This window comes from Nelumbo nucifera, chromosome 2, assembly GCF_055504915.1.
Source record: "Nelumbo nucifera cultivar China Antique chromosome 2, China Antique-T2T, whole genome shotgun sequence".
NCBI lineage: Eukaryota > Viridiplantae > Streptophyta > Magnoliopsida > Proteales > Nelumbonaceae > Nelumbo > Nelumbo nucifera.
Window position 1 is genome coordinate 112,289,883 of NC_142650.1, and position 13,003 is coordinate 112,302,885.

The 13,003-nt window shown below is 36.2% G+C and overlaps 1 protein-coding gene across 1 annotated transcript; it reads right to left on the minus strand.

Annotated features, from left to right (window-relative positions):
• Positions 1–10,901: 10,901 nt before the first annotated feature.
• Positions 10,902–11,234, minus strand: LOC148802822 (uncharacterized). The gene has a single exon (XM_088897997.1). The coding sequence runs from the start codon at positions 11,232–11,234 to the stop codon at positions 10,902–10,904; it is 333 nt and encodes a 110-aa protein (XP_088754123.1).
• Positions 11,235–13,003: the final 1,769 nt, after the last annotated feature.

Consider the following 13,003-nt stretch of genomic DNA (forward strand, 5'->3'; position numbering starts at 1 on the left):
GGGTAAATGCATTTACCTACGTAAGTGTTTCCTAGGAAAGACTTACCCGGGTAAGTGCATTTACCCATGTTCTTTTATTTCCCATGTATATGGCAATCGCCATTTTAGCCATAAAAATCCAATATTAAAAGGGTCATTTTTGTCCCATTCAAGTGTTGGCAACTTTCCCCATAAGTGGGAAAGTTATTTACCTACCTAGAAGATGGGTATCACTTACCCGAGAAAATAAGGTCCGCCAATATATTTGAAAAAAGAACATGGGTTTCTTGGTCAATGGGAATCAAAATTGACCAACTTTCCCCCTCTCAAAATCCAGAAAAAAGAACGCCACCTCAGGGTATTATATGATTTTTGCTTTTAAGAGCATGGTTTAAAGTATTGAAACTATACGCCCCGTATCGTATCTTTTGAAAAATATACGCTCTAAAATGCCTGTTTCCAGGAGTTTCGGAACCCCAACTTTTTTTAATAATAAAAAATATGTTTTTAGCTTCCCAAAAAACCAAAATTTGAAAAAAAAAATAAAAAAATAGTGTTTGGGCGTTTCTAAGTACCGATATGATACTGTCGATATGCATATCGTATCGATTCTTTGAACCTTGTTTAGGACATCATGTATCGATGGATTTTACCCTATTAATGACCCTCTAGTGGTGGGAAGACAATGAAGGTTTACCATTCATGGTTAGGGTTGTCAATGGGTCGGTTCTACTTGATTGATTGAACTGAATTGATTACGTTGATTCAGGTTTTGTGATTTTGTCTTGATTAATAATTGGGTTGGTACTTATTCTTGCATGTTCCCAACCAGTTCATACTAGGGGTGAGCATAGTTTAGTTGAAACCAAATAACCGAACTGAACTTTCAGTTTTGGTTTGATCGGATCGGTTAATTTGGGTTAAATGGTTATATTTGGTTTTTAAGTACGATTTTAGTATTATTGGGTTTTGGTTTTGGAATATAGTATATTGGTTTTATGAAATTCGGTTTGTTCAGTTTGGTTTTTGACTAAACAAACCGAATGCACGGTCCTAGTTCATACTCGAACCAATTATTTTGTTAATAACAAATAAAGGTTTTCTATTTTTCTTATAATTTTTATTATATCTTACGTCTAAAAGAGAAAACTCCATTTATTAACATAAACAATTTAGGCCCCATTTAGTTCACGGGAATAGGGGTCTGGAACTATTTGGTTGGATTGAATCGGAATCCCATTCCCATTCGTGTTGGAATGGCATTTTCCCCCTTTGAAGGAGGGAATGGCCATTCCCTACCCCTCCCTTGGGAATGAAATCCCATTCTTGCTGATTCCAATTCTCTTTTCCATTCTTGCTGATTCCAATTCTCTTTCCCATTCTTGTCTGAACTAAATAGACTATGGGAATGTGCCATTCTAATTCAGATTCCGAAGGATTTCGATTCCGATTCCGACTTTGATTTTGAATGCAAACCAAATGGACCCTTACTATTTTATTGTCATTATTTTTACTAAAGTTGTACGGTCAAAAATCAAAGTTTAACTTGTTCTTTATATAGATTCACTATAATTGGGAACACCGGCTATACCAAATTATTTTGGTTAATAGTCGGGCTAGGTCTCGATTAATAATTGGGATGTCATGTCCTGATCCAGACTTGGCCCGTTGGCAGCCCTACCTATAAGCAATAGGGCCCATTTGGGAAGGCTTCAGCTTTGATCATTCTGCCTTCACTTAACCGTGATGAGAAAACTACTAAAACTAATTTCACTGGAAAGCCAATTCTTAGTAGGTGTTTGGCATTGGTGTTGGGAACACAACATCTATGTACAAGGTTTAAAATGCCGATGTCAATAGAAATGTCGATCATCCAAATATAAGAAACATGTCAACAATGTCGGAGATATTGTAAAAATTATAAACATGGTGGATACATTGTTAGATATGCAAAAATATAGAATGATATTTTATGAAATGATAAAAGAAGCTTAGGCACACCTTTTAAAACTATTATCTTCTTCAAAATCACTAAACAACGCTAAGAAACTAAGGTTACATACAAAAGAATATGTTTTGAAGTTGCTCTATAAACCATTCAGAGCTTCATGATATAATAGGTTAAAGTAAAATTTGAACTTATAGAAAATGTACATGATTGTAATAAATTAACCAAATAATCTATTACACAAACAAAAACTAATATTTAACTTCATGTTTGAAATGAACATTGAGCTAACTCGAAGTTGTAATCATGTAAGTTAGGTGGACAAAAACTTGTTACTTCACATGTCTATAATATTGTCACCAACTTATGTTATAATACTATCTCTTGTACTCCACATAGTATTGGCAGTGTTCACTAAGGAGTCTGTCGATTGTAATAAAATTTCATGTCACTACCCATGGAAGTAGAAATGGAAATATGTTATGAAAACTATCTATTGTATTCCATATAGTTCTGGTAGTGTTTATTGGGGAAATGTCGATTCCAATAAAATTTTGTTGCGTTACCCATGGATATGGAAATATTAGAGAAATTAGAGACATTTTAAACCATGTTTGTGTTAGTGTATGTTTGAGTTGTAAGCACTGTTTTGCCAAAAAATGGTGCTTATTTTTTGTTTGGAAACAGTTGCTGCCACATAGGTTGTTTTCTAGGAAAACAACACTGGTTTTGTTTGGAACCAGTGCTGTAGAACTGTTTTTAGTATTAGTCTATATTATCCAACATCCAAGATGATGTCACATTGATGCCACATCATTGCACCACTGGTAGCAATAGGCTGTTTTTTGGAAAATATTGAATTTGGCATTTCTTTATACCACACCTTACCGATTTCCAAGGCATGGTCTAGAACAACGTTTTTTTAGAAAAATGGTACCAAACAAGTGGCCGTTTTTCTAAAACACCGTTTTTTCTAATTTGGCGCCTACATGGCACCATTTTCTTAGAAAATGACATCGATGCCAAACACCTCCTTAAAAGCTGAATTAAAATGTATCTGTACTTTTTAGATTTTTCATCAAAAATATCTTCTAGGCTATTTGTGTGGGGCCCACCATTCAAAGTCAGAAGTCGCTGCATGAATTCCCTCCTAGATGGGCACTTGATCCGGTGAAAGATAAAACAACCTAAACGGACTGTTGTTCAACTACGTGGTCTCCTCTTGTAGTTTCTTCAAATTGCTTCTTCAAAGCATCTCAATTAAAGCAACAAGCTAAAGCCCTCCCGACTGCGATTAAAGTTGAACCGGAAAAGGGCCAAACGGAAATGCATAAAACAATGGTGGTTGTCATTACTTATTAGGCTTCATTCATTTTATTTTGCAGTGAAATTTATTTGGACTATTATAAATGCATGGGAGTGCAAAAAAAAAGTGCAAATTCTACTTTAATTTTGCATAAAGTTTTATTTTTACTTAATATAGAGCTATAAATAAATTAATCAGGCCTATCAATAGAACTGAACCAGTTATGTTGGTTCTGGTTCTTTTGTTTGTGTTCCGATTAATAATTGGGTCGGGATCAGTCTTGTTGTTCCGAATTGATTATATAGTTAATAATATATAAAGTTTGTTATTTTTTAATTAGTAATTTTTGTTATATTTTATGTTTAAAAGGGTATATTTGTTTGACAGTAGTTTAGATAATTTTGGTTAAAAACACTTATTGTATCAATCAAGGTTTTTAAAATTAGATTGGACAAGGAATCATTCTGGAGTCCGACTCCCAAGTTGAATGATTCGATTATTCGAATCAAATGGACAACCCATTTTAACAAAAAAATAAAAAACAAAAAATGGTCAAAAACCATTATCCGGGTTAATGGTTTGATCACTTGATGGATAGATCGCCTGGGTCAGTGATTTGCTAACCAAATCAACGGTTTTTAGCCAAAAATCAGTTTTACAGTTTTAGAATGAAATGGAACAGGTCAAGTGACTGATTCTCGATTTTTCCTGTTCGACCGTCCAATCCGATCTAGTTTTGAAAAACACTGATATCAACAGATGGATTCAGTTTAAGAAGAGCACAAATACAAACATGCAAAAATATTATATAATTGAGGCATAACCACATAAACAGTTTATTATTTACTGCCCTCTTTATTAAATTTGTATTATCAAAAATAAGTTGCTATTGTCATATGTAACAATGTACCAAGTAGACAAGTATAATCACGTTAGACTTAGACCTGACTATTTCGATAAGTAATTGGTTTGCAGGTTTGGGTTTTATTTTATACAATCGGATTAATAATCCATTTGAGATTGGTCCCTCTGTCGCCCGAATCAGACTTGATCCATTGACAACTGCAACTTAAATCTGCATTACAAACAGACAAAATAAGGTAGAAGCTGAGAAATATAAACCATAAGTTACATTGCAAACTAATAGCTGGGAGTAAAACTATCCTCAAAGAGATGGTGGAGAGTAAAACTAATAGCTGGTAGGGGAAATTCTTGTCATTAGCTGGAAAGGAAATCTTATTAATAGTAGTCATTGTGACAATCTCAACTTACACAATGTCTTCTTTCATAAAAAAAAAATACAATACCTTCTTTCTTTTATGGTTAAACAACATCGAAAGTTTTTTTTTTTAATACCAAAAAACAATATAAAAAAATTTCGTTAGATAATTTGGGATATTGTATGCAAAAGTAAAGTTAATGGTTAAAATGGTTTTAAAACTCCTACTTTCAGTCTTCCTCTTCTAGCTAAATTGATGGAAGATTTGCATTGAGCCCAAAAATTTGTGGGTTAGGAGTATGAAAACCAAATATCTTAGGCTCGGTTTGGAAGGAATAGAAATGTAGTTATATAAAGTGAAAAACCTTGTATTTTGTATGTATTTATATTGTTCATATTTGTATTTATACTATTTTCAAACTGAGACTTAGGCTGTGTTTGGTTGTAGTGCAATTTTATTTTCACTAGTTCCAATGCATGGGAGGGCAAATGTAAAAAATGCAAATTCTTGTTTAATTTTGTTTTGGATTTTACTTTATTCTGCTTCATGTCTTAATTTACTTCATTTGTATTGCAAGCAAGCAAAATAAGCTGAAATTTGAAACAAAAATAAATCAGAATTTACACTCAAATCATTTGCACTGCCATGGTTTTGCATCAGTGCAAATTTATTTACATTGCAACCAAACACAACCTTAAGAACATAAACTTGCTAAATGAAGGCATGCCAAAGAGACTGTTGGGGTTGGAAGAGTTTTGAAATTATAGGCCTCAGTGCCTACTCATGGTGGGCCAAATAAGGTATTTGAGTTAATAATTGGGATTGGGAGAAAATGGAACCATAAGCTCTTATATGAATTGTTCACTCCAGCCATAACTAGTGAGATAAATAGAAAAAAACTAACCTGAACTAATTTGATTGGGTTGATAAATTGGTGTTGGATCCAAAGTGCCAACCACCAACAAGCCCTTTACAATAGTTGGACTTCATGGGTGCAAATAAGACCTTTCCTAAATAGACTTATAGGTGCTATCGTAATCATTATGGTGTTAAGTCAGAACACCCAAATACAAATACAAATATAAACAATGAAAACACAGTATAAAATGCCTCTACACAAGAAGTACAAAACAGTTGAAATGTAAGAGAATGCACAAACAATAATGAGCCACTACACTATAAGAGATTAAATGACTATTGGAGATAATCAATGAGGCTCAGTTTGGAAGGAGTACAAATACAAATAGATATAAAATAATACAAAATACAAGATTTTGCACTCTACATATTTGTATTTGTACTCCTTCCAAATGGAGCCTGAAGTACAAAACATTTGAAAGATTTTCTATAAGGATGAAAACTCTTTTAAGCTTATAATCTCTTCAATTGCTCTCTATGAACTTTCCACTCTAGAAAATTTCACACCTCCTTGAGATTTTCATCTCAAACATGTGTTTATAGTAATGATAATGCTTAGAAAGCATATGACTATTTTAGATTCATTGGGAAGTGATTAATCCATTCTTGAAATGTTTAGAACTTGTTTCCAACAATACTAAAGGCTTACATGAAGAAAAAAGAGCTACTAAGTCTTCAAATGGTAAGAAAAAAGCTTCTTTCTTCGTGAAGTAGTCGATTGCTTCAACCTTGTTAGGAGTAGGCAGTCGATTGATAGTCTTACGTAATCAACTACTACTTGTAAGAGAGAATCTTTTCTCTCTAGTAGTTGACTACTTTGATGCACTTAAGTTCTTGGCTGTCAGGGATGGTCATATACCCCTTTTTCTTTAGTTGACTACTAGCAGGGGCCAATGTGACACCGGGCTCAATTGTCACAAGTAGTCAACTATTGATCCATAGGTAGTCGACTACTTAGTGACACTAGTCTTGGTTGCATAGGCAGTCGACTAGTTAATGTCTCCAGTCTCGATTGTTATAGGTAGTTGACTATAGGATATGGCAAACCTTAGAAAACTTTAGCCAGTAACACCTAGAGTTAGGAAATTGATTCCTTAGGCATCTGTACTTAGAAATTTCAAAATTTATCTTAGATGAAGTTTGAGAAAAGCCTAACCGCTTAAAATTAATTTAACCATTGGTCTCTAAGGTCTTAGTAATGCTGAGATTAGTTACAGTTAAGCCCAATCCTATGCATCTTTCAAATGATAACAACAAGTCCTAAGTAAATAAAACACATGGAAACCATTTGGAACTTGATGTGTTTTTTTTTTTCCTTTTTCTTTCTCATGCTGTCATGGTAGCATATCTTCTTGATTTCTTGGATTGAAGAGTAGTTTTCATTATTTGAATATTTGCTCCTTTGTGTTTCGGATTAATATTTGCTTCAATAAGTCTCTTAAGTTCAACCGAGGATTTGTTGCAGTTACACACTTATCTTTCTACATTGTTAGTACTTTCATGAGTTTGTTATCATCAAAGCACATAGGGTCAATAAAATTTACTCTCCGCCTATTTGCATTCCCATTCATTTACATGAATACAAAAGAAATTTTCAATGCAAAGAAACTAAGCCTACTTTTTTTGGTTTGTGGAAAGATTTGGGTGGATTGGGAAAGAATGGGATGGAATGAGAAAGTGTGAATTGTTCACTTTCCATTGTCTAGTCATGCATGGAAAAATAATGGGAACATTCCTTTTTCAATGTTTGATTTGTGGGTAAAAGATTATCTTTTTTCCTACTTCTAGCTTAGTGGTGTATCCTATCCAAAACTAAAAGATTTACAGAATATAGCCTTCAAATCCAAACTGTTGACAAACTTAGCAATTTCATTCAAATTTCAAACTAAGGATATAATCCATATAAAATCTTTACCAAAAAAATCCATATAAAAGAAAGACATATAGTAACATAAGTAATTACATATTTACATTACAAACATCTTTTGGCTATTATAAACAATTGTGTCATCAAATTTTCAAAACCATTTGAAAATACAAAAATCTAGTAATCACTTTAAAGTTGTGGCTGCCGTTTTTTTTTCTATAGATCAAAGAATAAGGGTGATCATGGGCCAGGCTAGGCTAGATTTAGCACCAATGATAAGGTCTTTAATCTAGGCCCAGGCCTGGGCTGGCCTACACCTTGGGCCTAAATTGGAAGCCCAAGCCTAGACTTATAAGGGCTCGGACCAGGCGCGTATGGGCTTTTCAAGCTTAATGAGTAATGACTTTGGGTCCATGACATTAAATAATAAAAATTTAATAATTCAATTTTAATTAAATAACATGTAATATATGTAAAAATTTACACAATCCGAAGTTAAATTGGGCTCGGTTAGGAATGATGATTTCTACCCTACTTGGTGGGTACTTGCCCTTACCTGTCTTGATGGGTCTGATTTTTTTTTTTTTTATGCTTGAAGGACGAATTTTGAGGTGGGGACAGGTTTTGAGATTCTACATCTTGTATGAGTACAAATAGGGTTTGATATTAGGCTAAACCCGACCCTCCCCAACTCAAATATTGTTGGAAAGCATATGAAATTTATATATTAGGTGTTGAATTTAATAATATTTTGAATTTTATGTGATAGATAATTGATAGTTTATGTGTTTTTTACATATCTTAATCAAATAATTGGAAATTTTGTTGTATGTCCATGCTATTTTACTTATTTATTTCTTATATATAACAAGAAATAATAGGAAACTAGATGTGGATTATAAACCCAACCTACTTTACCCTTAAATGTGGGGAGGGTAGGGTCAAGGAGGGTTTTCCATTTTTATGTGCAGGGAGAATTTGGCTTCTCAAAATCCAACCTTCTATGGCTTTTGGGGTGGGTATAGGTTGGAAAATTTAGGGAGGTGAGTAGCGTATAGAATTTATAAAACCCTCCCTTAACCCATCCCATTACCATCCTTAGGTTTGGTTAAGTTTTAGGCCTATGCTTGATTTAAAAGTTAATGCAACCATTGAGTATTTCCCCAAATCCCACATTAGTTAGTAAATGAGAATGAAAGTCTGACTTAGAAGGACAATTCCCATATGTGCTACGTCTCATGATTTTTTTTCCTTCTCATAAATAAACGCACGAGAATAGAATCTTTTAGAAATATTCCATTGTTTTTCAATACTCTCCCGCGTACCAAACGGAGCCTAATAAAGAGAGAAACGCTGAACGGAAAGTATAGCTGTATAGCAGATCAGAGAAAGCAAAAAGATCCAACTCAGTACAAGGGCCCACACAGGGGGAACTGACTAGAGTCTGGTGAAACACGTGACACTACAAGGTGGAGCACGCGTGTTAAGTAGAACCCAATCTGACGTCAGAGAACTACCGCGTGTAAGAGTGGGCCCATTAACGGAGGACAGTCAGTAATAACGGCCTTTTGGAAAGTGTTGTTTTGATCAATTGATGTTATGTACCATCCATCGTTCATCGCCGGTAGCCTGCCACTGTTATTTGACCGTTACGGTGAAAGTAGTTAAAAGTATTAAAAGCGAGATTCGGAGTCGCACTAAACATTACCCGGAGTACAGTTACTATTGCAACCAAACACACCTCCTGGGGCTAGGGTTTATTAGTCAGTCAGTCCATCACCATCAATTCTGAAACTCGAAGAAACCCTCAAACTCAACTTGAACACAACGACAAACAGTCAACGACAATTTACTGTCTCTGGCTCCCTGCACGCCTGTACATATTGGTGTGACTCGTTTATTATTCAAGTGGCCCCACCTAAGAGTTAGGGCCCGTTTGGTAACAGCTGTCAGCTGAAATGGCTGAATTGATTCTTACTTTATCTTTTAGACCAATGCTGTAACACTGGGTCGGACCGTGAAAATTGGGAACCAGTGGCCTTTCTGGTCCCGGTTAAGTCATAGTTTTCATTTTTTTTTCACAATTTGGACCTCCTACTGACATGATGACATGACACTACAGCTGTACATTAAGAACATCTACCCATCAATGATAATATATAAATATGAAAGATATTCTCAATGTACATTATAGTGTCTTGTGAGCAGTTGTGGATAAGAGATCTGAGCTCGTATTTTTAGTCCAGTTTTTAGGACTGTGGTGCATTCAAGTTTTTAGTCCAGTTTGAGTCTTACAACATTAAGGGTGCAATTTGGGAAAAATCGGGCTGAACTTTTGTCAAAATTTAAATAAACCAGGCTCGAAGGCCCAAGCCTGAATGCTAACTTGATCCAACCCGTCTTGCACTCTATACAACATTGATACCATAAAATGTTATTCAGCCATTGCGGCCAATCTTGTTAGACCCTGACTGGACCAGATGATTGAACCAGTGATTGAATGACCCATGACCTCTTCTTGTTCTAGATAAATGGCAGTCTCACGGTTTTAATTGATTAAATACCCGGTTCACTGACAAAACCATGACCCAGTGAACATTCTGGTCTGAGTCTTTAAAACTTAAAAAAGTTTACAACATCCTTATATAATGATTTATCCACTACTGACAAGACAAAGCAATAAGCCATTCAGCTGTAAACAAACAATTCCTCAAAACAGAATTCCATCTCAACAAATTTGTAACTTTTTTGTATTACGGATTTGTCTTACAATCAGATAGGGGTCCAACTTGGGCTGGATCAGGTTGAGCTTTTGTCAAATTTTGAATTATATAACGTAGCCCAAGGGCCCGAGTCGCATTGTGTCAAATGTTAACTGGATCAGGTTCAGTCATTAAAGCCAATGTTGTAAGACTCAGACCGACCCAGATGATTGAACCGGTGACCGGAAGGCCCATGACCTTTTTGGGTTCTTGATAAATAACAGTTTTCACGGTTTGAATGGATTAACTACCCGGTAGTCCATTAACAAAACCATGACCCAGTGAGCGTTCTGGTCGGAGTCTTAATTAATTTAAACAAAGAGCTTACAAGTTACAACATCCCTACATAATAAAGACAAAGCAATAAGTCATTTAACTGTAAACAAACGGTCCCTTAAGACAGAATTCTGTGAATGGTCTACAACAAGTTTGTAACTTTGTATTATGGATTTGTAGTAAGACAACAATCTAATGGGATCACAAGATCCCATATACTGTGGGATCTACGCTACCACTTTGCCTCAATAGCTGCTGGAGGAACATCAGAATTTCTTTCTTAATGGAAATACAGAAAAGAAAGAGATGGCTTCAGTCACAGTATTACAAATCTGAAGAGAGCTAGCACAGAAAGATTACAGGTCACACGATTACATACAAACTGCATTTAAAACTTAAAACACCATGAATCGTCTGTGGGCTGTGGCTTCATGCTTGCTTCAACCCTGCTGGGCCGCTTTGCTTCTAAGCAAAACCAGTTCATACTAAACTGCATTTAAAACTTAAAACACCATGAATCGTCTGTGGGCTGTGGCTTCATGCTTGCTTCAACCCTGCTGGGCCGCTTTGCTTCTAAGCAAAACCAGTTCATACTTCCAAAGTCATCTTCTTATCTGTTATATCCTCACTTCTTTGCTTCTTCCGCCGCTGGCTTTGAGTTCTCCGGTGGCGGTGCTGCCGGGACTCCGCCGTCGATACAGCTTCTACATTTCCTCTCCACCCACCCTTCTATGTCATGTTCGCCATTTCTGCCGAAATGACGTCCCCCACAAATTCTAGCGACGATCCCTGCCACAACACCGACTATCGTGATCACGGCCAGAATCACTATCATCGTCTGAATCGACCCATGAGCTGAGCGGCTTGACCTTACAACCAGAGGCGGCCCCTCTGCTGCTGTTCGTGGAAGTTCACTACCATCCAACCTTGACGCCAAATTCCAAGCAAACATTCCCATGACCATAACCATGAAGATGATCAGCTGGTTGGTGTTTCTCCTGTAGAAACTGAAAATGCAGAAGCCCTTCTCTACAGACTACAGTTCTCTCTGAAAGTGGGGAAATGAGGAGAACTTTGAAACAGAGAAAGAGACAGAGAGACTAATGAAGCGCATTGGGAGTAGTATTTCTTTTGGACAAAGGTGGTGAAGCATTGAAATAGGATTCCATATGCTATATTCTTTAATATATTTCTCATTCAAACGTTGGAGAGGCTTTGGGCTTCATCTCTATTTCTTTTTAACATTACCTTACTTTGGATTATCTACCATTGGTGGTGTCTGTTGGAAGCACAGTGATCAGTGGGGTAGGAAGAACAGTCTAGGCGTCCCAATTCTTGGCCCAATCAGTCGACCCGGTTTCCTTGGATCTGACTCGATTTATTCTACGTGGTTTAAATTCGGTTCAGGCTTATTTGTACAGATTTCTCAGTTGGTAAAATTAGCTCAAAAAAAAAAAAAAAAACCTTGTTCATAAGTTTTTGACAGCCTACTGTCCATGCATCAATTGTTGGCCATTAATGTTTGTTGTAGAAAGAGTTTTCACTGTTTTCTTATATCCACCAGTACAAAATGCATGGAGTGCAAATGAAAATACAACGTTTGGTTTAAATCTATTCAGGTCTTATCTTCATTAATTTGTACGGCAATCAATCAAAATAAGGTAAATTTAAAATAAAAATAAATCATAATTTGCATCGAAATCATTTTTACTACTATGATTTTGCAGCAGTGCAAATAAATTCACTTTGCAACTAAACACAGCCTACTGTCCATGAATTAGTCTAAGTTCTCGGGCTGGACAGAGAACCGGATCATGGTTTTACTGGTTTAATTGAAGGATAAGCTCGTTTTGACAGTGAAAAACGCCAATTAACTGGGACCCAAATAGCAAAAAGGCCACTGGGTCTCCAGTGACCGGTTCAACCGTCTATTCTGGTTCACGTCGGACAACACGGATTTGCTTAGTTTCACAAGCAATCCAGGAAATGAGCTTGCTTTTATCTGCCTCACTTTCTTGGGCAGAGCATCCTTGTGCCTGGCTGGATGTTAATTGTTAAAACCTTGTAAGCTCTGGACCGGACTTGATACATCTCTCAGGCCCATCATATCCGCTCAAGTTCACAAGGATTAGGTTGTTGACCATGCAAATTTGACATTCCGGAAATCAAAGAGATTTGGGACAGGTATGTTGGAGTTCACATCCGCACCCCACAACGTTCTACATAAACATCCCCGCCGTGTATTGGGAACATCTCCGGATGATAGTATCAGAATCAATAATGTCATCATCGGAGATGTTCCCAATACATGGGATGTTGTGGGGCACAGATCAAAACTCGTTGGAGTCCAGATCTCCTGCATCCCAAATGGTGTGGGCAGCGATGTATTTCCAATAAGAAATAAACATGTCACGGGTACCTCATTTATAGGGCAAACGGTAAAATTTTTGTTAAATTATAATATTTTATTTTTAAAATTGATTAAAAAGGAAAAAGTGAAAAAATGAGAGGGAGTCCTTTCAGACCAAACTCCATTAAACAAAGGTGCTATCCACCATTGCAGGAGACCTTCTTGGGTAGGAATTAGGATAGAACTACAAGAGGTTCTCTGAAGTATTCTCAGACATGGAGGACAAGGGCCGCTGGCCTGGGGTGAGATCTCCCGATGTTTGAAGGACTCGGAACAATTCCAACAGTTTCCTCCTCATTCTTTTTCATTTTCCAATG